This window comes from Carettochelys insculpta, chromosome 15 (genome assembly GCF_033958435.1).
Source record: "Carettochelys insculpta isolate YL-2023 chromosome 15, ASM3395843v1, whole genome shotgun sequence".
Taxonomy (NCBI): Eukaryota; Metazoa; Chordata; order Testudines; family Carettochelyidae; genus Carettochelys; species Carettochelys insculpta.
In genome coordinates, this window is record NC_134151.1 from 7,509,134 (window position 1) to 7,536,899 (window position 27,766).

At 42.4% G+C, this 27,766-nt stretch overlaps 1 protein-coding gene across 7 annotated transcripts in view; it reads right to left on the minus strand.

Moving 5' to 3' along the window:
- Positions 1-27,766, minus strand: part of SPDL1 (spindle apparatus coiled-coil protein 1) — a 48,702-nt gene that overhangs the window by 7,394 nt on the left and 13,542 nt on the right. For 4 of the 7 annotated variants that reach the window (XM_075009522.1, XM_075009523.1, XM_075009524.1 and 1 more), the window contains exons 2-11: positions 27,555-27,745; positions 25,538-25,714; positions 23,564-23,758; positions 23,071-23,220; positions 17,960-18,058; positions 16,947-17,057; positions 10,284-10,424; positions 8,340-8,449; positions 6,335-6,522; positions 2,547-3,117 (exon numbers count right to left, since the gene is read on the minus strand). In XM_075009522.1, the coding sequence (XP_074865623.1) occupies positions 2,570-3,117; positions 6,335-6,522; positions 8,340-8,449; positions 10,284-10,424; positions 16,947-17,057; positions 17,960-18,058; positions 23,071-23,220; positions 23,564-23,758; positions 25,538-25,714; positions 27,555-27,713 (1,878 nt within the window). In that variant the 5' untranslated portion in view covers positions 27,714-27,745 and the 3' untranslated portion in view covers positions 2,547-2,569. Of the gene's footprint in view, positions 1-2,546; positions 3,118-6,334; positions 6,523-8,339; positions 8,450-10,283; positions 10,425-16,946; positions 17,058-17,959; positions 18,059-23,070; positions 23,221-23,563; positions 23,759-25,537; positions 25,715-27,554; positions 27,746-27,766 lie in introns of those variants that run through there. The other 3 variants (XM_075009527.1, XM_075009528.1, XM_075009529.1) reach the window with 2 other exon arrangements.

A 27,766-nucleotide genomic window follows, 5' to 3' on the forward strand; every position in this document is an offset into this window, starting at 1 on the left:
ATTGTAGGTACTGGGGGTACTCACAATTTTTTAAAAGGGGGTTACTTTGTAAAAAAGGTTGAGAAGCACTGCTAAAGGATATGGGAGCACACAAAAGATAAGCCAAGAGGAATTAAATGAAATTACAATAGTTGACTCAGAACACTTCATCTTGCTGGGAAAAGAAAACTCAGGAAAACACACCAAAGACCAAAAAGCCTTAAGAGTTTTTATTTTCTTTTCTATATGTACCTGCTATCTAGGCCAACAGAGAGGAATACAAGAAAAAAACAAGTTTCGCCTTCTGAATTAAAATTTTTGCTTGATTTTATTTAGTCCTCATCCTTCTCCCCACTTTGACTTCCCAAACCCTCCATCTGTCATACACACTTTCCTGCCTGGTTTTAACCCCACTTCAAACCCACAGATGACTTCTCTAATCCCACATTTTCACCCTCAAAAATGCTACATAATTTTAACTGCTTGCCAGTAACCACTGAATTATGGCTGTCATTTTCTCCAAAGCCTGATGATACTGCTTCAGCAGTTAGTCATACCAGGGCACATCCTTCACAACCAGCTTTTAAGGGCTTCCTTCCTTCAGTTCAGGCAATATAGCCTCAAAGGAGGCCAAAAACTCCAGAATTCATTGTAACTACTTCGGCTATCTCAGGCCTTCCCAGTATTTGACACTCCTCATCTTTCTCCTAGGTAATTGATGTGGGAGTCAGTACTTGGGACTAATCAACTTAGAATTGGCTGGACAATAAAGCTCATAAAACCATAGACGTTCCCCTCACAAACTGAACTGGAAGCTCAAAAATTGTGCCTTCCAAAACAAAACCAATATCATCTGAATTATATCACACAAGCCAAAAAAGTGTGCACCCAATAATTTCCTTTGAGTTTCTTATTTGCTCTTACCTAAATGTCATGACCATTTCCACACAGTTGTTACAGCTGAGTTTGTTATTAAGTCCCACTCTCACCCATTAAAAAACATATTCTAGTAACTAATGGCAATAGCTGTACCAACCATTATCATTTTGACTCTTCCCTGACCAATACTGGATTCTGTCTTACCATATCCCCTCTGCTCTTCTTACCCAAGCCGCTTTCCAAGCTGCTGCATGTGTGTCATGCCTTCAGCAATACCACTTACCAAGCCACAGCCCCATCTTCATTCAAAGCCTCATTACCTCCTCAGTCCATGTAACCTATTTAAAACGTAACTAGGAAGTTCTTCCAATCTACTGATGATGCAATCTTACTCACTGTACTTTCTCAGTACTTTCCTCTATTATTCATCAAATCTTCTCTGAATTTTTAGTAAAAAGCTTCTCTAAATAGCATAAATACAAAACATAGTGAAGTGCAGCAAATGAGACAATTTTTCCAAAAAAATTGTGATCTTGCCATCTTAAATACCTCTACATGCACACAAGGAAGCAATAAACATTTTGCACAGAAATCTTTACTTTTGGTTTTTCCTGACTTGGTCCTCACAACTGTAACATTCATTCAGCATAGTTCTGTGTCTAGTTTCCATAAGATCTTTTTTAGAGCAGTTTGTATTAACTGTAGTGTATGGTCCCAATATAAAGCTAGTTAATGCATTTATTCAGTACCATAAACAGTGATAAACCAAAGCCTAGGGAAAAAATATTTCATGAACAAGTGAGAAGAGAAAAAAGGGGACCTTTTTGAGGGGTACTATAAAGGAAACAGAGTCAATGTTAGAGTGAGTGCCTCATATTCCTGCAGCAATTATTTTCTGGAAAACCAGTCTGCCTACTGGGAGCTGTATGCAATACGAAGTTGGATGACTGAGCTGACACCATGGTAAAGAACAAAGTAATAAGTCAGCTGGACTCCTCATGGAAAATAAACACTTTTTAAAAGGAAACTTAGCTTCCCCCCCGCCCCAGCATTCTAGTCCACCCTCCTTTGAGGACAGCTTCACTCAACAATCCTCTCAAGAAACCAAAACATGGCTAGACTTCTGTGGGCAGAGCTTGACCTGAAATACTAGATAGCCAGTGTTTCCTCATTATTTTACTTAAGTAACGTCAAGACCTGTCAAAGCTCAAATATTAGCCCTTCAAATGATTTCTACACACTCACACGTTCCCATGAGAATATCAGCTCAAACAGAGTAGTGTTTGTTTTACAAAGACAAAAAGCTTGGACCTCTGTGCACAGTGTTAGGACTATCATTACTGAAAGTTTGAATTAAGGGGTCAAAGTTTCAGTAATCTTGACAAATATTGGTTTTCAAAACAAAGTAGCATTGCATAACTCATTAATACATGATCTTGAATAGTAAAAATATTTGAAAGGTACCAGAGAAGTGCAAATTTTAGGCAAAGTCAAGTTTTTGTGCTACTTTTGGAAAGAAATTTCCAAAGCCCTTCCATTTGTCTTGAATGGCACCCTCAAGCTGACCAAGAAGAGAAGTCTTATATTGAAGCCTCAGCAAATTAAGTGAATCTATCATGGTTAAATTAAATATATACCAATCAGCAGAGTGACAGTCTGAATAATAGTAAACCTTAAATATCCATTATTCCAAAAATCCAGGTTTGTGATTTTAAGAGTCCGTTTCATTAGTAATCATTTTAGTCTTTTTAAAAGGTTTTGAAAAGTTGAATGTAGGCAGCCGGAACTGAAGAATTACACTGCATGCAACACTGAGAAAATAGATAAAGAAGCGAATAGCATAGTTCATGCAGCGAAAGAAGACAGATGCAGGTCTGCGCTGATTGCCATGAGCATACACACAAGATGACACTGACCTGGAGGCAGGTGGAGTTAGAGAGTTATTTCCATTTCCTTCACTTGAATCTTTGGTGTTCTGGTCTTGGATTTTAACTCTTTTCCTGGCCTTTTCAGATTCACCTATTTGTTGTGTTTCCGGAAGAGGAGTGATGTTCATTGGTGCTTCCACAAGTACATATTTTCTCTGAGGGTCATCACTTGGCTCCAAGTTTTTGGAACACGTCTTTCTTTCTTCTGTATTTTGAGATGAAAAGTGAGTAGTTTCCTTTACTACATCATTTTTGCTATCTGCTGTTTCAGATGTCATGTCCACTGGAATCTTCTCCCTCTTTTTTATGCTTTTAGGGATTTTAATTAATTCTAGGAAAGGAAGACAGTTACGCTCATATACAAAGAAGCCCATGTTGATAATTAAAATAAACTTGCAAGTTCACACGATTATTGAAATCAGCAAGATAGAACTGAACCTGTTTGTGAGACAATTTGTTTAATGCAGACCATTCCAAGATCCTTAACTACTTCTGATGAAGATATCAGTAACTCCTTAGTAGCATATATCTAAGAGTCTGAAAAGACTTACGTTGAAAGACCTAACTGGTACCTCCACTCTCCTTTTCTCACCTCTATCTTGATTCAACAACCACTTTTAAGCAGATATACCTAACTGCACATACATCCCTTCATGTTTTCTGATTATTTTTCACATTTGGGCTATTATTCTAGTAGTGGAAACTTACTGATGATACATTGTGCAGATAAAAGGCAAAAACTTCTTTTGTGCAGACTGAGCTACTTCAAATAGTACTCCAGTTATTAGTTTCTTTTTTTCCCATGACCATGGACTTCTCCCACATTTGTTTTACTACAGATGAGTATTGCAGAGCTAATGAGCAGGTTACAGTGGGGCACAGCATCCTCTCTGGGTAGCAAGTGTGACCTTCCCTAAACTTACAAAAATGCTGACTTTTTATGATTATGAAGACCCAATCAATCCATCTTTATATATATATATATATATATATAACACACACACACACACACACACACACACACACACACACACAATTTGAAGTGACCAGGAAGCCAGGGAATTTTAGACAGTAAGGCTATGTCTACATTAGCACCCCCCCTTTCAAAAGGGGGATGCTAATGAGACACTGGGATATGCTAATTAGTATTAGCATAATGGCAGCCACAGCACTTCGAAAGTGCTGCTTTTGATCACGCACAACTCATCTACATGGGCTCCTTTTCAAAAGGACCCCACAAACTTCGAAATCCCCTTATTCCTATAACAAAATAGGAATAAGGGGATTTCATAGTGCATGGGATCCTTTTGAAAAGGACCCCATGTAGATGAGCAGCGCGTGATCGAAAGCAGCACTTTCAAAGTGCTGTGGCCACCATTATGCTAATGAGGTGCTGCATATTCATTGCAGCGCCTTATTAGCATATCCCAGTGTCTCATTAGCATCCCCCTTTCGAAAGGGGGGGGGGGGCTAGTGTAGACATAGCCTAAAGGATTTGCTACTGCCTGCTTATCTCACCTAGCAATTTGTTCTTTCATTGCTTATCCTTTTACCATTGTTAATTTGCCTATGTCTCAGTCTCTTCCTGCCTGAAACACTAACTGAAAGCATCAAGTTATTAGCCATATATTGAAAGAACTTGTAGTATCTCATTCTCTCTCTTTTTTTTGTGTGTGTGTGTGGGGGAGCGCAGTGCACAATAATTTCATAAGGTATTTGTTTACAAATTAGTGCAAAAATATAGCCCTCATGGGGGAGGAATAGTTCAGTGGTTTGAGTACTGGCCTACTAAACCCAGGGCTGAGAGTTCAATCCTTGAGGGTGCCATTTAAGGATCCAGAGCAAACAGATTAAAAAAAAAAAAAAAGTTTGTCAACAATGGTGCTTGGTCCTGCTGTGATTGGAGGGGTGCAGACTGTATGACCTCTGAAGGTCCCTTCTAGTTCTATGAAATAGGTATATCTCTATATGTTAACTCAAATTCTATTAAAACTTTCTGGACATTCAAACTCAGGATTCACTCCTTTGAAATGCTTCAGCAGAAAATTTGTTCTCTTCTTTTAAGAGATGTTGAATCTTCACAAACTGTCATAATGGTGCAGTGCTCCTACCCTGCCCTCTAGTCTAATCCTTCAGTGTACCCATCTCCTCTGCTCCAAGGAATGCACTGGGATATTAAAACTGGCCTAAAATAACTAAAAGAGAAAAAACCTGAGGGTTATAGGGAGACCAGTATACCTGGCATCTTAAAGATGCTGGAACGGTAGAAATAATCACAACAGTTCTCCTAACACTGAAATAGGCTTTACTTCACTGCTGAATAAGACAACAGTTCAGCTGCCAAAGCCTTTTTAGCTAAAGGAAAATATTTTTGCAGGCAACAGAAAATGTTACCAACAATTCATTTCTAAAGACAGATCTCTGCCAATCTGAGACACTGAGCTTGCACTCTTCTTCCTGTCAGTACCTGAGATAGCTGAGCTGATACAGCTCTGAGACTCTATCGAATTCCCATTGTGGGATTAAATTTCAGTTGAAAACTGACTGTACAGAAGCTTTATAGGAGTACACAGCATCGAAAAGGCTTCTCAGGGCGACAGACTCTGGAAGACTTCACTCAGAGTAAGTACTGTGGCATTCTGAATTTGACTTTTCTCCAGTTTGAGCCATGATGGGGAAAAAGTCAAGGCTAAGAGTATGAATGAGTGCTAACATGGCAGCAAAGTCACACTGAACCACCATGTAGTCCTTTCTAGGAAGATCTGGTGAATGCAAGAAAGATTCAACCTAATGAGGATTTTCTAGTGGAGGAGAAATGATCCAGTTTGTCTACTACGCCACATTGAACGTAAGGCGGGTGGGGGTAGAGGGTAGAATAACCACCACACAGAAAGGAAGTATCAGAGGGGTAGCTGTGTTACTCTGTATCCACAAAAATGAGAAGTCCTGTAGCATCTTATAGATTAACAGATATTTTGGAGCATAAGCTTCCGTACAAAGCATCTGACAAAGTGGGTCTTTGCCCAAGAAAGCTTATGCTCCAAAATATCTATTAGTCTTTAAGGTGTCACAGGACTTCTTGTGGTTTTTACAGAAAGGAAGGAGTTCAATAGGTAAATATTCAATGAACAGCACTTTTGATTTTGTACTCATCTGTGACAATGAGCCTCCAATCATGGGTCAATGGATTCTGGTTCAGGCTAGTGCTCTCAGATTAGCTGGACAGTTTGCTGTTTGAATATGTATGTGGCTCTGGCTCAAAGCTTGGGCTCCAAAGGGTAGAAAGGTGTGGACTCCAATGCATAATAATGGACACTGCTTTGTACGCATGGCTGAGACAGCAATGTGTTAAAAATCACTTCTGTTCAGCAGATTATGGGGCTTTAAGACAACCACATGTTTAACACACACTTATTTAAGGAGAGTGTTTATGGTCAGGTTGATGACATCTTTATTTGGTTGGAAATTTGTGTCTCAAAAAGCTAGTCATAGCAAAAGAGGCACAGTGTTCATTTTTCTCAACTATATTAGTGATCAGAAATAGTTACCTTCAGGTTCATACTTCATTTTCAGCTCATCTAGCATAACTCGCAAAGTCATGTTCTCACTTTGGCAAATCTGCAGGTGCCTTTCATTGGCAAAAAGCTTCCTTTCTACTTCCAGAACCCTCTGGCTCTCATACAAAGCTTTCATTCTTTGTAAGGATAATTCGTTTCTCAAAGTTTCAGTCTCCTTACTGGGAAGGAAATTCACAAGGGTCAAATTAGGCAACAATTTACAATGAGCTTTCAAAGCTTGGGGATATACTTGCTTAAACACCCTCCCTTCCACTCCCTCATCCCCACAGAACATTTAATTGCAATTGGAAATCCAAATTGTCTAGTGACTTAGGAAAAATCCCACCTCCAAGCTGCACTTTGAATTTTGAAGTTCTTTCTATGATAGGAATAATATCTTAATTCATAGAGAACACAAGGTACTTGAACATAAATGCTTGTACACTGTAGTATTATACCTACAAGTTTAATCTGACAATCTTCTCTCCCAATAAATCACTTATGCATGGACAGATACAATTTTTAGTCTTGTATTTAACTTCAGAGTCCATACTTGCAGTGTTTGGACTGGGAACAATCCATTTGTGCTAAATACTATAGACTGGGGCACAGAGCTCTGACTAGTCTAAACAGTCATGGCTCCACTGAAGCCAAAGCTTTACTGCTGTGCATGAAGTATGCAAGTTGGGTTATTTTAGTTGGAGACTCTACTACTGCTATTGCATATGATCACGCCTGGACTTCAAACAAAAAGGAAGTTCTCAATATTTTAAATCATTTCCTCCTCAATTTGAACTAATATGTAACCTCAGATAGAGGGTGGCTACTACATTTTAAATTTTAAAACTGAAGGGTAAAAGTGAAGCCAAGGACCTCTAGAGCTAAAATCCAAGCCAATAAAAGCTTAAAAACCCTAGCACAGCAATCAATGATTGTGAAAGACATTGTCCATCACTGACATTTAGGTTTCAATTTCCTGAACAAAGAAAGACGAATATAAACAGTTAAAAGACAGATGAACCATTTTAAGTATTAAATAAAGGGCATGCTGAAGCCAAGAAGTTAGGCTGCAAAGGGATACTTGAGGACATTGCGCCTGGGGAGGAACTCTATACCCATGAGAAAAAAAAAGGGCTTCAATAACATCAAAGGCATCTTTGGCACTGTCTAAAGCAGAGGAGACCAGAAAATATCTTGTTACCATAGCCACACTACCAAGGAATAGGGCCATCAGCCTGTGTGTCACACAGGAAAGCATCCAGGTGGGTTGACAGTATGCACATGGCTGGCACTGGTGTATTTAATACAGACTAGGTGACATTAAAGTGGGTAGTACTAATAAGGCTAGTTCTATAACGCGCAAACTTGAAGTACTCTGTACTGAAGTGATCTAATGACTTGGCCGCTATACCATGGGCAGATAACGCCAAATCTCAAGATGGCATCAGAACAAAATTTGTCAGGCTTATGGGGTGTCAGACAGAACAGGCATCTCCTGTATCCATCATTTACTGAACCTGCTGCCTGGAAGAAAGGGGATTATTAAAGACAGAAGACTACAGATGAATCATTCCCAAGTGCTGGTATTGTAGCCAAACAATCAAGTTTAACTTCCAAATAATAAAATCATCAGAGTTTTACCAAACAGGCTGCTATCATGTCAGCAATGAAAACTAAATTGCACACAACTTAGTAATTTAAAAAAGAACGTGTAAAAGCCACAGGAATAGACTTTTACCAGCAAGGGTGGTGAGAAATAACGGGGGCAAAGTGGGGCTCTCTCACTTTTTCATGGTACTGATACACAGGACACTGATGACCAGATGATATTACTTGAACACATAGGGTCCCTGTGCACCAAGAGTAGAAAACATGTGGAAGCTGACAGGACAAAGCACAAACACAGATGTAAATGGATGCAGGTTACAAATTTTACTATTTAAAATAATATGGTACCTAAATTCTATTTCTTGGCTTTCAACCCTCACACACTTACTTGGAATTCTCAAGTTTCATTTGAAGCAGATCTGTATAATACCCATCTTCAACTTCTCCACCTCTTGAACTACTAGAAGGTTTTGATTCTTCCATGTTCTCATATAAATTCTGATACAAGGGAAGAGTTCAAAAACAAAAAGTTAACTAGTGGTTCTTCAAAAGTGGACTATTTCTATTCTCTTTACAGTTCAGTGTTCTGTCCAAATTTTAATACAGCTGCTGCAGACAAAAGCTACTGCTAGGCAGTCTTTGTGCTGGGATTTGATTCAGAAGTGGAGCCAAAAGCCTCCTCTCTTTTGACTGTTTCCATCCAAAATTTTGTCACAGAAAAGCAGCTAGAACCAGGGGAAAAAAAATCCTCTAGTCTTGTACACAAAAAGCCTTGATTAAAAGTGCACCCTCCTTTTCCAGTAAGCTACCCCTACATTCAGAAGATTATTAGTGAAAAACAGAATTACTGATCCCAAAAGTGTGAACAGTCACAATGTTAACTGCACCTCAGACTCTCATCTTGAACTCTATAAGGGCATCCAATGCCTCAAACTTTAGCCTTTACCTTTCTCAAAACAGACACCTGCATCCCTGCTCCTCCAGCTAGGTATTTAGGCTTGCAGTTGCCCTACAAGTCACTGCATTTATTTCAGCAAGTTTGGCCTTAGTCTAGCCCTTGTAGTTCTCCCTCAGATGCACCATTGAATACCAATGACCAGCTAGCCTTTACAAAGCAAAATACATTTATTGTAAAGGGGTGGGGGGAGGTGATTTTACTTCTATATATGGCAATGCTCAGACAATGGAATATTGCATCCATATGTAACTTTTTTAATTAGCAAGGGTGCACAGAAAAGATACAAATGTTTTTCAAGGGCCAGAGGCGATGCCCCACAGTCAATGATTTATATGTAGGGACTTACCAATGTTACAGGCCTGAAAAAAAATGCATCAGAGACCATGAAACAAGCTCTTCCCCCATTAAACCTGGTGTTTCTTTGCTCCTAGGATTATCCCATCACCAGGGGTGTTCTAGCTCCAACTGTGCAAGGGAAGAACAGGACTTGTCCCTCCCATGCAAACTGCTTTAGTTGTGGGAAGGGGAGGACCAGACCAGGGGTCCTGCAGCTGGAAGAGACTTGGAGTTGGATCAAATCTTCCCCGGGCAGCTGGGAGTACCTCAGATAAGCGGGCTTCTTCATTCTTACTGGGCAACAACTCCCATCTCCTTTCGGGTTGGGATGCCATAGCTACACGACCATGAAATTTCAGATTTAAACAACTGAGAATGGGAAATTTACCAATTTTCAAATCCTATGGCTGTGAAATTGACCATAATAGATCGTGAATTTATTAGGGCCCTATTTATAGAGCTCTGCCTGTTTAGCTCATCAAACTTGTTTGCAATGTGTAAATACCTTTATCAGGGTGAGAAAAAGATACAGTGCTCTAGAGAAAAAAGGATAACAAGAACCAAATAGCTGGATGTTATAGCCAGACAAATTCACATTAGGGAAGGGGAAAAAAAAAGGCATTTTTAAACCATGAGATGGATTACTTATTTGAAAAAGCTACCAAGAGAAGTATCGGATACTCTATGTCTTCAATTCAAAACTAGAAACCTTTGTGGAACATATGCTCCAGCTAAACTTATTACTGTGCTCAACGTGTGCAAATGGGTGAAATTTAATGAAGGAAAGCCTGTGAAATCTAGGTGGTCAGACTAAGTGATACAATGGTCTCACTGGCCTTAAAATCCAAAAAACTGAGTCCTTTGACTCTTTAGGGCTTAAAAGATGCACATAGCTGTAAAATGGAAACTTAACCTAATATGAGAGTTCCAAGCACCACTGAGATAAGAATTTACACTAAAAGTCTCCTCATTGTAAATAAATCATTTGTCTGACATTACAATAGTTAAACTTTACAGGTTATTTTGTGAAATACATACCTTAAATTTCTCCAGCTGCCTCACTTTCATTAGAAGATCTTCTATTTCACCATTTTTTTGTTCTAACATTGATTGCAAACGTTCTAGCTGCTCAAGTTCTTCCTGAGAGCCTTTCATCTGCAGTAGCGTAGCCATTTGTAACTACAAAAATAACATAGGAATGTTAGACTCGGAGAAAACCTGTCAATTCACATCCTTACCCAGGTAACGTGGGGGACTTGTCCTAACTCAGCAGCTGACATTCACCACAATACTTTTGAAAATGCTTTTCTACTCCTAGAAATACAAGACCATTGAGTTATTGCAATTAGCATATTAAATATACTCCTATACAATAAACAAGATTTTAAATACTTGCTGGTCCTGCAACTCAACCTGGACCGATTTTTCAAGTGTCTTTGTTTTGAATCACAATCAAGTGATGGTTTTCCAAGCCTAGTTATGCACTCAGTGGCTCCTTCATAAGCCCAGTTAGAATTTCACAAACAATTGTGTTGTTTTTCCATAAGAAAGCATGAAGGCATTAAAAAAAGTATTTGACTCTTAAGTAATGTGGGCAACTGGAGCCCTGCACAAACTCTGGGAGGGAGAGGAAGGAGCAGAAAGTAAGTGTAGGGCTCCAGTGCACGAGAGGGCATGGGGAAAGAGGAGACGCAGGTGGAACCCAGCGGGCAATGGTCTGCTGCAGCCCACTGAGAGGAAGGAGGGTGCCTCATGAGAGCCACTCACTATTCCTGTTTGCCCCTCGACGCTCTAAAGAAAGGAATGATTTAGTACACACAGGGAGCAGATCCAAGAAGATGTATCTGTGTAGTCATTTAGCTATAGCAGCCAAAAAAAGTTTCCATTGACCGCACACATTTTCGAAGAATAAACTGTGGCATACAAATGATTGAAAGATTCATTTCAGCTACAGCAAATACTTCTAAATGTGGATTCAACCAACTTGCTTTTGAAATGGTTCTTAAACTAGCATTTATGTAAAAGAACAAAGCTTTCATCTAGCTTTCATTTTTACAGTACAGTGTGCATCCTTCAGTCTGCATAGACTGTGGATCGCGCCCTTTAAAGTTTCAATTGAGGACTTCATTTACAGCGTCTGTTGTGACTATGAAGACCCACACGAGAGTGACAGTCCTTGCTGCATCTCTTGCAGATGTAGTGCGTGTCTGGCAAGTCCTTATTGCGCTTTCTGTGCGCTCGCTTCTCCTCTGCTAGCTGTCTGATCTTCAACTCGCCCTTCTGAAGGCCCTTGTGTAACCCCTGCCTCCATCTGCTGCGGTCGTCTGCTAGATCTTCCCAGTTGTCCAGCTCGATGTCTACCTCTCCAAGGTCTCTCTTGCAGACATCTTTGTAACGCAACTGGGGGTGTCCGGGAGGTCTTTTGCCAGAGGCTAGCTCACCATACAGGATGTCTTTTGGAATCCTTCCATCGTTCATCCTGTGGATGTGGCCAAGCCAGCAGAGTCGACGCTGCCTGAGGAGGGTGTGCATGGTTGGGATTCCAGCTTGCTCGAGGACGGCGGTGTTGGTCACTCTGTCCTTCCATGATATTCCAAGGATGCGCCTGAGGCAGCACAAGTGGAAGACGTTCAGCCTCTTTTCCTGGCGGGCATACAGGGTCCAAGTCTCGCTGCCATAAAGGAGGGTGCTGAGGATGCAGGCTCTGTAGACTTGCATTTTGGTGTGAGTGTACAGCTTGTTGTTATTCCACACTCTCTTGCTGAGTCTGGACAGAGTTGTGGCCGCTTTTCCGATCCTCCTATTTAGCTCAGTGTCCAATGACAGGGTGTCAGTGATGGTGGACCCGAGGTAAACGAACTCGTGGAGAACCTCTAACGTATAGTTTTCAATGCTGATTGATGGGGATTCAGCAACATCCTGACCGAGTACGTTTGTCTTCTTTAGGCTGATGGTAAGCCCAAAGTCCTTGCACGCTTTGGAGAACCGATCCAGCAGTTTTTGAAGCTGGTCTTCTGTGTGAGACACTACAGCAGCATCGTCTGCGAACAGCATGTCTCTGATGAGGACTTCTCGCACCTTAGACTTGGCTTTCAGCCTTGCAAGGTTAAACAGTTTCCCATCAGATCTTGTGTGCAGCAAGATGCCCTCTGTTGAAGATCCAAAGGCATGCTTCAGGAGGAGTGCAAAGAAGATCCCAAACAATGTCGGAGCAAGCACGCATCCTTGTTTGACGCCGCTCCCGATTCTGAAAGCATCCGATAATGCGCCGTCATATTGGATGGTTCCTCTCATGTTTTCATGGAACGACTGGATCATCTTCAGTAACCGTGGAGGACAGCCTATCCTGTGGAGCAGTTTGAACAGACCATCCCTGCTGACCAAGTCAAAAGCCTTGGTCAAGTCGATGAAGGCTATGTAGAGTGGCTTTCTCTGCTCCCTGCACTTCTCCTGCAGCTGCCTTAGAGGGAAGGCCATATCAACGGTAGACCTCTCTGCGCAGAATCCGCACTGCGATTCGGGGTACACCCTCTCAGCAATCTTCTGGAGTCTGCCAAGGATGACGTAAGCGAACAGTTTACCAGTAACGCTTAGGAGGGAGATTCCACGGTAGTTGTTGCAGTCGCTTCTGTCTCCTTTGTTCTTATACAACGTTACAATGTTAGCATCACACATATCCTGTGGAACCTCACCCTCTTTCCAGTACAGGCACAGTAGCTCATGCAGGGGTTCCAGGAGTGTGTCCACGGCACATTTGATTACCTCTGGTGGTATACCATCCTGATCAGGGGCCTTTCCAGCTGCAGTGCTGTCGATGGGTGTCTTCAGTTCATCCACATTCGGCTCTTGGTCCAGTTCGTCCATTACTGGTAGGAGCTCGATGGCATCGAGGGCTGCGTCAACCACAACATTCTTGCATGAGTACAGCTCGGAGTAGTGCTCAACCCAGTGCTCCATCTGTTTGGCTTTGTCAGCGATGACTTCACCAGATTTGGATTTCAGAGGTGCCATCTTGTTCTGGGTGGGTCCTAATACCTTCTTCATATCCTCGTACATTCCTCTGAGATTACCAAAGTTGGCACAGGTCTGAATGCTGCTGCATAGCTGGAGCCAGTGGTTGTTGGCACAGCACCTGGCTGTCTGCTGTACTGTTCTTCTGGCCTCTCTAAGTGCTTGCTGGGTACTCTGGCTCGGTGAGCGTTTGTACTCCAGCAGTGCAGAGCGCTTCTTTTCAATGACTGGAATCATCTCATCAGCATTAGCTTCGAACCAGTCGTTCGTGTTTCTAGCTCTTCTTCCAAACACTGACAAGGCCGTGTTGTAAACTGTATCCCTCAGATGTTGCCATTTGGATGTCGCATCGACGCCCCCAGGGCCGCTGCGCAGATTTTCCTAGAGGGTCTCTCCGAACTTTTCAGCTTTCTCCGAGTTTGCCGCCTTTCTGGCATCAATGCAGGGCCTTCCAGCAGGTTTAGAGCGGTACAGCTTCTTCGGTCTCAGCTTGAGCTTGGAGCAAACTAGCGAGTGATCTGTATCACAGTCAGCACTATGATAGCTGCGTGTCAGAAGGATGTTTTTGAGGTTATTACGCCTAGTGATGACCACATCTAGTTGATGCCAGTGCTTCGAGCGTGGGTGTCTCTACGACACTCTGTGCTGTGGCTTCGCTCGGAAGAATGTGTTTGTGATGCACAGATTGTGGTACGTGCACAGTTCAAGGAGATGCTGTCCATTGTCATTCATTTTTCCCACACCGAAGTGGCTTAAGCAGGAAGGCCATGAGGCCCAATCAGCTCCAACTCTTGCATTGAAGTCACCCAAGATGTACAGTTGTTCACGAGCAGGTATTTGCGCTACAACAGCACTAAGCACGTTGTAGAACTTGTCTTTTTACTTCTGGTGTGGCGTACAGGGTTGGGGCATAAGCGCTGATCAGGTGGACAGGACCGGCGCAAGTTTGAAGCGTGATCCGAAGAAGTCTTTCTGATCCGCCCATGACTAATTCCACCATTTGTAGAAGGGTGTTTCTGACAGCAAAGCCAACACCATGCTCTCTGGGTTCTTCTTGGGCTTTACCATGCCAGAAAAAGGTGTAGTCCTTTTCCTTTAGAGATCCCAAATCTGCGAGTCGCGTCTCTTGCAGTGCAGCGATATCAACTCTGAGCCTCTTCAGTTCCTCGTTGATGACAGCGGTCTTTCGGTTGTCACTGATGGCCTGAAGATCTTCAGTCAAGCCAGTCAGCATGGTCCGCACATTCCAGCAAGCAAGCTTGAATTGTTGATTCTCATTTCTTGTTGATTTTCTTATTGGTTTGCCTGGTGCCCAAATTTCACTCACTTGTCAGGTTCAGGACCTTAAGCCTCACGCACCCAGCGAGGCAGGTGAACTGTGGCGGGACAGTACCCTATTAGCTGGGGGTGCCCAGCTTGAGGTGGGCAGTGACTGTCCAGTGAGATGCGAGGATCCCTCCCACCGTCGAAGGCAACCCCTGGTGCTCGTTCTCTACGCCAATTGAGCAAGAGCTTATAACTGGTAACTGTTGCCTCCCGTGTTGATGCAACGCTGTTCAGCGATGCCGGAATACCTCTCCGGGCGTGAGCCTGGGCATTTGTTATGGAGACTCTGGGCTGCCCAGACACCAGTGTCCCCCTCTCGGCTTTACTGATATAGTCCAAAGGAGAGGATCACCTCCACATCTGGTACCAGCTCAGCTGCAGGAGTTGCCGGGACAGTGCCAGAAGCTGTCACCGAACCGCCTTCGGACTCCACTCCGGATTTTCTGTCAGGGTTTACTCCCTTAGCCTCTCTCCTTCCCAGGATAACCCAGAAGGCAGTGGGTTTCATTTTTATTTTTCATTTTTATGCTTTCATTTTTATTTCATCCAAATTAGTTTATCAAGATCCGGCATCATCCAAAACATCTTCACTACATGGCCTATAAAGTCCTAAGATCTGTCCTCTACATCCAAGAGGCTTCATGTACACAGATTAGACATTAAACTAAACTCAGGTATAATAAAAAAAAGGAGCAACTGCAATTAAGCAACACAGAACAGCAGTGTATATCCACTAAGTGAGACCACAGGCTGAAAGCGATGCTATGACAAAGACATTATGAACTACATTTCACTGGTTTAGAAAAAATTTTAATAACCTAATATACCGTTATTAAATAATACCAAGCAGAAGAGAGAGACATAGGAATTAAGACTATATCTATATGTATGTTACCAAAAAGTATAAAACAGATAAATGATTAACATTTTCCCTTGAACCCTGCAAGTCCTTTACCTTTAAGATTTGAGAGAGACAGGAGCTGGAAAGCTTCTGCTTCTTCAGCTTCTTCCTAACCCAACTAGTGCTGTCTCTCCCAACTCCTTTTTGCTGTGTGACGCTACCCTCCCCGTAGGCAAAAAACTCAAATCACGTGCCCTTCACTCATTTTAGAGCAGAGCCAGCACTGTCAGATTCTACCCCTCCAATATTGCTCACCATGTTGGTTGCCAGTGGAAAGAGGAGAAGGAATTGACTATGGAAAAGCAACATTTCAGATGTGACAAAGTTAGGGAAATCAACAACTTTACACCACACTCAAAGACTGGATCCACAGGCACAGGTTAGTACCTAATACACTTAGCATTTACTTGAGGAGTGAAAAGGAGGTGGCAACAGTGGGTATCGACAGAGTGTAGGATGGTCCTAAAGCATGTGATTTCCTCCTCTACTGCTACCCAGTGCTAATCCAGCTGAGGACTGTTGGACATAGTAGTGTTAGGCAAGACATGGAGAACATTACAATGCAGAAAAGAGTTGAAAACTAACAAGGCTAAAGGATGTGGAAATCCATAAACCTAGTCCTCTCTTATCCAAATTAAAATTGGCCATTTAACCTTACTATCGTGCACATATCCTAGCTTCCAGGCTATCTTCAGAGTTTCTTGTAGACAACTTTCCCCTGGAGTTTTTTCTGTAAAATTGGACAATTACATTCTAATTCAGGAGCATGGACAATATTTAATGTTTAGATGTGATCATTTTAATTGACAAGCATGTTGGAATAAGTGGAAAGGCTTGTGGAAAGGTCTAGTTAAGTGTATGACTAACTTGAGTATTGGCATGGGGATGACAGACAGGTGCTCAAGAAAGTAATAGGTAGAAAAAAGCAGCAGGATCAGAGGAGAAAGGTGATAAAATGCTTAGTTCTTGGCATGACCTGAAATGCATAGGCAGCCAATGTCATTACTGCCAATCTCTATTAAGGCACAGAAGTAAACAGTTAAAGGTACAAACAGACTCCAACAGTAAGGCAAAGGACAGCACATGAACATTTGGCAGGGTAAAACAAGGACAAAAATAGGGTAATCATTTTGCATACCTTCAAAATTTATATTGAATGACTGACGGCAGAACAAAACGGCTATTAAGTGAGGTAGCTTTAGTCTAATGTTTGATATCATCAGATGACTGAAAATATTTGTTAAGTTTTCAATAAAATATGCCTAAGAGTAATTTAAGTCTTCATGCCATGCTAACCTGGATATGGAAAGAATCCTCAGACATTTTATTTTTTTTTTTTGTATGAACAGTGCACCTGTGTTTTTTTCTCTCTAGCCCGTGGAATCAAATTCTTAACCTTTTTTCTTAAGCAACATCTTGTCAGACCTCGAAGAAACCCTGGAGTATTACAATAATGGTCATACCTTCATTCTTTGCGATTGTTCTCTAGTGAATGCATGCTGTTTTTGTAGTGACTGATATTTTACTTTCACACTGATCAGTTGACGTTCCATTTCTGCCCTACGGTCCTCCACCTACAGAACATTGTTAACACATTATTACTATGAAAACCATAAGGATGGTCAATTGGATGGTAGTTTGTAAAATATTACAATAAGAACATGAGATTACAATCATCACCAGTGACATTTCTGGAAGCGTGACTTCAACAAAACTCCCACAAAGTACATCATGTACCTTTAAGGCAGCTAAAATGAGCAGTCATTACCCGACAGAAGCAATGTCAATAGACTGCAATAGAGATTTTAGCCCCTTGTGCTATGGCTATACAAGTAAGGTAACTCCCAAGATCTCTTAATAGTACTGTATATACTAGAGTTTTCTACTGACATTTGTGCAAGTTGTCATGACATTTTTATATCCCTAGTTACATCCATTCACAGGGAGAACTTGGAACAGAACAACAGGGAACTCCCATAAATGCCATGTAAGACGACAACATCCCTTCAGTTAATTGACTTATCCATTACTTGTATGTCTCAACAACTAAACCAAAAACTGGCAGGCTCCTATATGAGGTCAGATGAAGCCCCATCAGTTAACTCCCCAGACATATTAGAGAAGAGCACCCAGTTAAGTATTCCCTCCCAGTTTAGGATTTTAAACTTGTCTTAAGATGGCAGCCAAAAATAAGCCACTAACCCTCAAGTTTCTCTAAAGAGGTCCATTGGCTTTAGCAATACTTCTACTACATTTTACTCCCACACCCCTTGCAGAGATAGAAACAGATGTCTACTACTAAGTCCCCACAACCAGCTCAACTCCCAAGGTAGTCTTTAGAGAATCATACTGGAAACCTCAGGAACAAAAATGTATCTGCATTTAGCGTGTACCTGAAGTTACAAGTTTTCAGTGATTTAATTATTCATAGTTCTCCCCAATTAACACATTATGCAATAATTGTGCTATAACATACCTCTGCAAACAGAGAATTGCCTTTGCTAGTCGGGTCCAAAGCCTGAAGCTGTGCATGATCCAACTGACTTTGAAGTGACTGGTTAGCTTCACGAGCTTTCTAGATTAAAGCCAGAAAAACAGTCAGTAACTTGTCTATATTACAGGCCAGAACTGGGCAGTAGACCATCAACTTACGGACAGGTTGTGTTCTTGCACAACCCACGTAAGTCACATTTTGAGTAACTGGTGAGAACCAAGAAACTGACCAGCACAGCAGTACTGCTGGTCAGCTTCCCGTCTCTGGTAAGTGGCAGGCAGCTGAGAGCCTGATTCTGGACTGCCTACTGCTCACAAGAGGGGAAAGTGACCAGTGCTGCTGCAGTGGTCAATTTCCCCCAACACCTGTCAGGGGCAGCAACCTGACTCTTGCTGCCCAATAGGAACAGGAAGGCTGTACCTCTTGGCTGTCACCCCTGACAGGAGCAGGGAAACTGACCGGCACAGTAGTGCTGGTCAGTTTCCCCATTCCTATGAATGGTGGGGAGCTGGTGCCTGTCTCTTGACTGCCTGCTACTCACAGGAATCAGGACACTGAGCAGCGCATGTCAGTTTCCCCACTCCTCTAAGTGGCAGAGAGCTGGCGACTGGCTCTGGGCTGCCCACCACGGATGGGAGCCAGGAAACTGACCACCACTGCTGTGCTGATCAGTTTCCCACCTCCCCTGAGTGGTGGGCAGCCCGGAACCAGGTGCCAGCTCCCTGTCACTCAGAGTCATGTTAACCCGAGATACATGGGTATCTTGGGGTTCTACTGTAAAAGTTTTCAAGATATTAACCAAGTTCCTCACAGTTGTTCCTGGAACTTTACTATTCAGCACAGGCCACTAGAAGCATTCTTTCAAAGCTGTACACACACTCCAGCAGCTGATTATTATCAACAGAACAAGTACAGGAAACTCATTTATCCAGTATTTGATCATCTGGAACTATCAATTAAATGGCACTCTATTCAGCCCCAACCACACCCTTCTTACTCTGGCAGCCTCTGGCTCCTCCACTCTCCCACCCAGTGCTCTCCACCCAGAGTGGCTCTCAGAGCAGCCATGGCCCTTGGAGCAGTGCGGTAACCGCCAGGTGCCCGCCACAGGCGGCGGCTCTCTGCCGAGTACCTGCCACAGGCAGCCAACTTCAGCAGCAGCTCCCTGGCCAGTGCGCACCAGCAGTAGGGCCTCCCCAAGCACCCATGCAGCAGCTGCCCCCAGAGCAGCTCCTCCGCCCCTTGCCCACTGCTAGCAATAGCTCCCTGTCCAGTGCAGCTGTGCCAAAGCACCGCAAGCTGGTCCCCACACCACCCTCAACAAGGTAATGGGGCAGCAGTTGAGCAGGAACCATGGCTGGGGTGGGGGAGGAAATTCGCTTTGTTATCTGGCATATTTAAATATCCAGCAGCCTCCCAGTTCCAAGGCTGCCAGCTATGAAAGAGTTTACTGTAATGTGATATGTCATTAAGGCAACTGTCTAATTCTCCCTTGGGGTGGGCGAAATGAGCGTGTTATAAATTGTACTCCAGTGTTTGAGGCTACCAGAGAGGACACAATAAGAGAAGATGCTAGCAGCAAATTATTAGGTGATGAATTTTCATTTTACATCAGTTTCCCTCCTTGGTCAGGAGGCAGTAGTCATTGCAACACACACAAACAATAGGGCAGGAAGAAGCAACAGAGTTAATAGTAGAAAAAAAGTACAACATGGATGAGTCCCCAGTAAAACCTGGTTCCTAATTTTGAATTACAAACTTCAGTGGTACATTATCACTATAGGCTGCCCTGCCCTCTAGAGGGGACCCTGGCAATTATAGACCGATAAGTTTAACATCAGTACCAGGCAAATTAGTAGAAACACTAGTAAAGAATAAAATTGCAAGGCACGTAGAAGAGCACGAATTGTTGGGCAAAAGTCAGCATGGTTTCTGCAAAGGGAAGTCGTGTCTAACTAATCTATTAGAATTCTTTGAAGGGGTTAATAAACATGAGGACAAGGGGCACCCAGTGGACATAATATACCTAGATTTCCAGAAAGCCTTTGACACGGTCCCACACCAAAAGACTTTTATGTAAATTAGGCGGTCATGGGATAGGAGGAAAGATCCTTTCATGGATCGGGAATTGGTTAAAAGACAGAAAACAAAGGGTGGGAATAAATGGTAAATTTTCACAATGGAGGAGGGTAACTAGTGGTGTTCCCCAGGGGTCAGTCCTGGGACCGATCCTGTTCAACTTGTTCATCAATGATCTAGAAAATGAGGTAAGCAGTGAGGTGGCCAAGTTTGCAGATGACACCAAGTTGTTCAGGACAGTCAAAACCAAAAGGGATTGTGAAGAACTACAAAAAGATCTCAGCAAACTGAGTGATTGGGCAGCAAAATGGCAAATGAAATTTAATGTGGGTAAGTGTCAGGTAATGCATGTTGGAAAAAGTAACCCAAATTACACGTACTACATGATGGGGTCAAATTTAGCTACGACAGATCAGGAAAGGGATCTTGGAGTTATAGTGGATAGTTCTCTGAAGACATCCACGCAGTGTGCAGTGGCAGTTAGTAAAGCAAATAGGAGGTTAGGAATTATTAAAAAAGGGATCGATAATAAGACAAAAAATATCATACTTCCCCTACATAAAACTATGGTACGCCCACATCTTGAGTACTGCGTGCAGATGTGGTCTCCTCACCTCAAAAAAGATATATTGGCATTAGAAAAGGTTCAGAAAAGGGCGACTAAGATGATTAGGGGCTTGGAACGGGTCCCATATGGGGAGAGGCTAGAGAGACTGGGACTTTTCAGTTTGGAAAAGAGGCGATTGAGGGGCGATATGATAGAGGTATATAAAATCATGAATGGTGTGGAGAAAGTGAATATAGAAAAATTATTTACCTTTTCCCATAATACAAGAACTAGGGGACACCAAATGAAATTGATGGGTAGTAGGTTCAAAACTAATAAAAGGAAATTTTTCTTCACACAGCGCACAGTCAACCTATGGAACTCCTTGCCCGAGAAGGCTGTGAAGGCCAGGACTCTATTAGGGTTTAAAAAAGAGCTTGACAAATTTTTGCAGGTTAGGTCCATAAATTGCTATTAGCCAGGGATAAAGTATGGTGCCCTAGCCTTCAGAACAAGGGCAGGAGATGGATGGCAGGAGATAAGTCACTTGATCATTGTCTTCTGTTCTCCTTCTCTGGGGCACCTGGCATTGGCCACCGTCGGCAGATGGGATGCTGGGCTGGATGGACCTTTGGTCTGACCCAGTATGGCCATTCTTATGTTCTTATACAAGGCATGGAAATCTACTCACTATATCTTCCACATACGTCTTATGTCACGAAGGACCCTTCCCTTCTCCATTAATAGTTTCCCAATTGCCAGAAGCAAATCAAGGCCCTAACGCCCAGTATTTTGGATGGAATAATGAACAAGGTACAATTTGTGAGTGTACTCCATATGTCTGTTATACCTTCAGAGTTCCAGGAAGGTTCATTCATTACCAACTTCCAATGGGGCCACAACAATGTATGTTATGGGAAAGTTAATTCCCAGGAACTGTAGAAAACTGGATTTCAAATAAAGGTTTCTAAAACTGTAATTGCCTCTTCACTGCAAAACCAGTGTGATCCTCACATACTTATATAGATCAGTTTCAATCACCCCCCTTTTGGAAGTAAGATGAAAATCAAATTGAGCCACAGACTTGTTTAACATCATTCCGCATAATCTCAACACCAGGAGTCCACTGCGTCCACCAAAATATCAACAGTAGCGTTGGTACCCCTTTATGATGTCAAGCCACAGAACTCCATCCATCCAGGAAAAACTCTACAGTATTGGAGGCAGGAGTCAGCAAGGCAACATCAAGAGACTACAGCTTCTTGGTTGTATATGTGTCCAGCACAAGGTTTCTGACCTGAGCAATTTTGTTTACTTTCACACAGAAGCATAAGTTTCAAAGGCTCTCTCTCAGGCTTCAAGGGAAAAAGGATTGAGTCTATGGGGACATGCAGAGAAGCTGTTAATCATGTAAAGCCCCTTCTCAAGATGCAGTCTTGTGTGAACTTTGGCTGTCTGGCTTTGGGCCCAAGAATTTTTGCTCTTCCAGGGAATGGGACTGGGCAGGAAGGGGAGTCTCAAATTAAATTAAAAAACTGGTGTTCTAGGGCAGGAAGTCCATTTCAACCCCCAGGACAATGATGTCAACTGCAAATGTTAAGTGGGCAACATGAATGGCTCTCCTTCACCTCAATGGGCAGTAGTAGCCCACAGGGGTTCCAACTGCAGCCCTGCACCCCCTGCCTCCTCTGCACTTTTGCCACACTTGGCTACCAGCCTTAAACTTCCCTGCTCCTTCCACTCCTTCCCAGCACTTTTGGAGGGTGTGTATCATGTGACTCACACTGTCCCCACTGCCCCCCCATTATTCAATGTTCAAGTTCTAGATGGGATGAGGAGGAGAGTAGGGATGTAGTACAAACACAGGCAATTCACTTGATCCAAAAGTGCTGGGAGGGAGGGGGCAGGAGGGAGCTGGGAACTGCAGGGAGCTGGGGCTCCAGCAAGTGAGAGATGCATTTGCGAGAGGGGGTCAGACAGGTGGTCTTTCGGTTGCAGGTGGAGACCCACTGGGATGCATGTGACCTGCTGGCTACAGGTTTCCACCACTGCTCTGGGAGCTCAAAGATGAAGCAAAAGCCACCTGCCAGCAGCTGTTGTCTTATAGACAACTCAGTAACCCCTCAGATGATAGTACAAACTGAAGAGAAAAAACCTGTATCAATATATGGTTGACATTTTCAAAGATGTTTTGGCGACGTACACATCCTTCCCCTTATTTTTTATTGAAAACATTTGGTCTCCTAGACTGACACAGAACCAAAAATCACCTGCACAAATATCTACTTTGCCGAGTTCCATTAGACTCAAATCTTTAAATCTAGATAAACAGAATTGTCGGATATGCTGAATCATGAACTCTGTAATTGTGAATAAACCCTTGGCATTTTGATTCTCATTACCAGCTCCATATGAAGTGGTATTTTGATAGCTGAGGTTACACCACTTAGTATAATACACATAGTACCTCTAAGGCATTGCAGTAAGAAACTATTTCTTTTTCTCTCTCTTCTTTTTCTTCCAGAAGGCGTTCCAACTGGCTGCGTAGATTATTGTTTGTAAGTTCTAATTGTTCTTTACTGTACTGCAATTCATTCATCTTCTCTTCAACACTGGCCTGTCCCAAAAACAATTGGTAGCAAATTATTTTACTTGTATTTTCTTTTTCATCAGTCGTTAGGTACTCTGGCTTCAGACTACCTGCTTTCAAGTGAAGCTTGCTCAAAAAAAGGTTCACACCCTTTAGCACCCATCTCACCACAATAAAAAGATTTTCCCTAGCCATCACTGCTAGCTTTTAAAAGAACTGTATGATGATACCAGTTCATTCACAAGATGCAGAATACTGTACATGAGACCATCTAAAACTGAATAAATGCAAGAGGAGACCAGAGGGTAGATATCTTCTTCAAATATAATTTTCATGCTATCAACTTACACTGAAAATATCAGCCACGTACCTTCATGCTTTCAAGTTCTGTTAGTTCAAGTTGGAGATTTAGCATTTCTGAAGACATGGTTTCATGTACACGTTCAGACATCATGCGCAGTTCTTCCGATTTCGCATTAATGACTCCCTTTTGATGTTCCACTTTGTGCTTTAGTTGTTTCTCACTTAGTCGGGTTTCATCTAGGTCTGCTTTCAGCTTCTCCAACTTAAAAACATAGTAGTTAAGCAACTGATATTGCAGACATTGCCAGAGCCACAGGCACAACCAGAAGAATGAACCAAAGGCTGTGAATTAGGATAGCCCAGGGATTCTCAAACTTAAAAATTAATACATTGCTACTATAGGAGTGGGGAGACCAAACTCTGAGCCTGACCAAGCCCCACTGCCCCAGTTTGGAGCCAAAGCCTGAGTCCCACTACCCTGGGCAGGGAAGCCACAGCTGAAGCCCTAGCCAGAGGGCCCGTAACTGAGCCCTACCACCCATAGCAGAATCCTGAAGGCATCAACTTCAGCCCTGGGTGACAGAATTCAGTCTTCAGCTTTGGTCCTGGCAAGTCTAAACCAAATGGTCACCTTATTAAATGAGATTGCAACCCACTTTGAGTCCTGACCCAAAGTTTGTCAACTGCTGGAGGTAGGCCTTACTAAAATTACAATACTGGATATCAGCTAACCAAATATGCACATTCCTAAATTAACAAAATGAGATACATGGCATTCTCAAATAGCTACATCTGCAGAAGTGATAGAAGAACATATCGACCTCTTGTAAAAATGTAGAAGGAATGACAGAATAATGAATAAAGCTATTTTGTTACCACTACCAGGTACAAGAATAAAAAGTGGTAACTAAAACATCTAGTGTGTCATACCTAAATTGTTCGTTATCAACGTATCAAAGGAGAAGTCATAGGAAGGACATCTTTTACTAGCTTAGGCAACAGTAGTACATCATGCTGATAAAGCTTCTGTTTTGCCTTGGGCATCTCTCTTAGCGTACCTCTAGCCATTAAGCCAAGGCACTAGAACTAGGATTGTGCTTTGTCAACAGTAAACCTGGCTCTCATCACCAAACTATGTAACACTGAGGTCTGCTGAATCAACATGCAGCCACCCTCTGCTAAGACATAACATACTGTTTTGTAACAGGCTACCATGAAAGCATCCACATTTCTTGTCATGACCCTTTCTTTATATTCCATCCAAACAGCACATTACACAAGCCAACTACTCACTGGAAAACTGGAAAACACACTGATCTTGTATAGAATCAGCAATATTCATTTAAATGTTATTTTCAATTAAACTTCCCAGTACTGTAGCATTAAATATCAGGGAAGTAATAAAGCATCCAGTTACACAACTAATGGATGCTGCTTATCAGTTTGTGCTACACATTTTTACTTGGAGCCCCACACCATGCCACCCCTAGTAAACAGGGAGTGGCTGGCTCAACCTCTGTCCTTGCTTGAGCCACAATCAGGCAGTTTTTAACTACTGTCTCCACCATGGGGACTGGGTTCTTCCCTGACAGGGACGTGGAAGGAATCCTAACCCCACACCAGGGACAAAAGCTGAACCAGCCTGCGTGCTGGCTCAGCCTTTTAAATGCAGAGCTGTGTTGGGGCGGGAGTTCAGTGAGTAACCAACAGAAATTTTGGCTCCTACTTGGTTACAAGGTTGCTCACTCTTCAACATACCTAATTAGTACCTAATAAAATAGCATTGAGACAATGGCTGTTTATGATAGAAATAGGAAAGTAAGTAAGGGGTCTTAAGGACTGATAGTTAACTGAATTTTGGAATTTTCAGTGCAGGTCCCAAGTACAAGGGGAAAAAAAATGTCTGCATGCCTAAATCATTCACATGATTTGTTGGGGTGACAGTTGCAATTACCTCAAGAAATACATCTCCCTAAAAATCTGGCAAATATTCCTGTATATGCACATCATTAACATTTTAACAGTTCATTACATCCCAAACCTTGTTCTTAAGTTGGCTGATTTCCTGTCCGTGGATTCTTTCAAATTGTTCTCGCTGTTTGTCCAGTTGCATATTTTGTTGCTGCTTCAGAGCATCACATTCAAAGCTCAAGCTTTCTAACATTCTACTCTTGAGCTCTACCTCTCTCTGAAGTGAATATTTCTCTTGTTCAAACATCTGAAAAACAAATGTGATAGTCATATAAAAGTTTTTGGATCTTTTCAAGTTGTTTCTCAGGCATTGGTTTATTTTAATGCATTTAGATTCTTGAGATCCAACACTAATAACTAGGACTTTTAATTATGAAGGACAGGTCAGCCGGAGTTATCTACTGCTTACTGGAGATTTTTATATCTATATTACATGAAAACAGACGCCTACCCAGCATTTTTTAACACATATTTATTTGGTAGTTCCAAATTTCCTCCAATTCTCCAGGCAGACTGCAGAATCCCCCATCCCCATTGGGGAAAATGACTCCTGAAACAGCTTGTGACATCACAAATCAACTGTCTGACAAAGAAACCTGAACACAATACAGAAGTGCTTTAAAAACATTTACTTATTTCTGTAACTGGTGTTCTTCAAGATGTGCTGCTCATGTCTATTTAAAATAGGTGCACATGGCAAGTGTACACACATTTCAATGGACATGAGCAAGCATTCAAAGACGACTGTTTTAGCATATAACTGTCATTTAAAAATCTTCACTTACATGTCACACTGCATCTATTAATAAGGAAAATAATTATTCAGATGCTTACTGAAGACCAAGTGTTTTCACAAGTGCTGAATAACTAGATCTGAATGTCTGGCAGATACCACATGACAAAATAAATGCAAGTCCCATTTATCATTCCAGCTTGCAGTATGAAGAATCATCCCAATGGTTTATTACAAGAATACCCAACTAGGACGATAGCTAACTATAAAAGGAGAGCTTGGGTTTCATCCACTTCCATGCTTTCATTCATCTGGAAATTCAGAAAAAGATGCTATTCCAAGGGCAGGATTGTATATAATCCTAAACCAATGGAATCTAATGAAACAGAATGGCAGACACCACTCTAGGATAGCGTAATACAATTAGGCCTGACGTAATTTGATTGAAATCTACAGATACTAGAAAAGGTCAATTTCAACAGATTACAAATAGACAACACAAAATTATCCATCAGTAACAGCTGGCACATTCATAGCCTTTCTATCCCTACACCTCCACTACAGGGATCGTTTGTCAACTGCCCTGCTGTCATATATGTGTGAGTGTGAGAGTGTGTGAGAGTGAGAGAGAGAACATGCATGCATGCACAAGGCTGCAGATGTGGAACTGCAGAGGGCTCCAGGGTTATCGATGCTGGATTCCTGCAAGTGTAATGTGCAAGAAACACTGTGGTCCTAGCAAGGCAGAGCACAGACCCCAGCCAGGGCCACAAGAAGGAAGAAGAGCCCTGGCAGTTTAGGAAGTCACTCAGTTGCTGAGAGGTTCCTGCCTGGGGGCAGCAGAGCCACCTGTACCCCTACTGTCAGAGCCCCTCTCCCACTAGGTGGGAAAATCAGAGCTCTCTGCTCCTCTCCACTACGACTACAGCCTTTTCCACACCTTGTGCCTGAAAGGGATGCAGTGCCATTAAGCTCCACATTGGCACAGGGATCTCTCCGTAGCTCTACTGTAATACTCATGCTCAGTCCCTCATTAGCAAGAAGCATGGGATTGGCTCCAGGTACAAAACGTTCAGTAACCAGATGGCCTTCCCCCACAGCCCTGGGCTCACAATCTCTGCTCTGCCAGGCCTGCAGCCTCTCCCCACAAGTTGACACAGGTTTGTCTACCACACTGGCAGCCCCCTCCCATTTTCAGAGCTTCCTTAAACACTGCCCCCCTTTATTTCCTACAACTGTAAAAATTCAAGTACTTAAGTCACTTAAAAGGTATTTAAAATATTGAAGTTATGCAAAAAAAAAAAAAAAAAACCACCAAACCTAAGTAGAGTCAAATATTAACATAAAACTTCACCTCAGTTTTAGTGCTCAATTCATTCCGTAACTGATCTAATTGGATCTGCATCTCATTTTGTTGCTCCAGAATATGCAAGCCATATTGTGCTGCCTTTCTTCGCTCATCTTCTGCTTCCTTCAGTTGTCGACGAAGATTAGAAACTGCCTCTGTCTCCATTTTCTCTTCTCCTTCCAGCTTCTTTTGGAAGTCTGTGCATACAAGATGAGTGA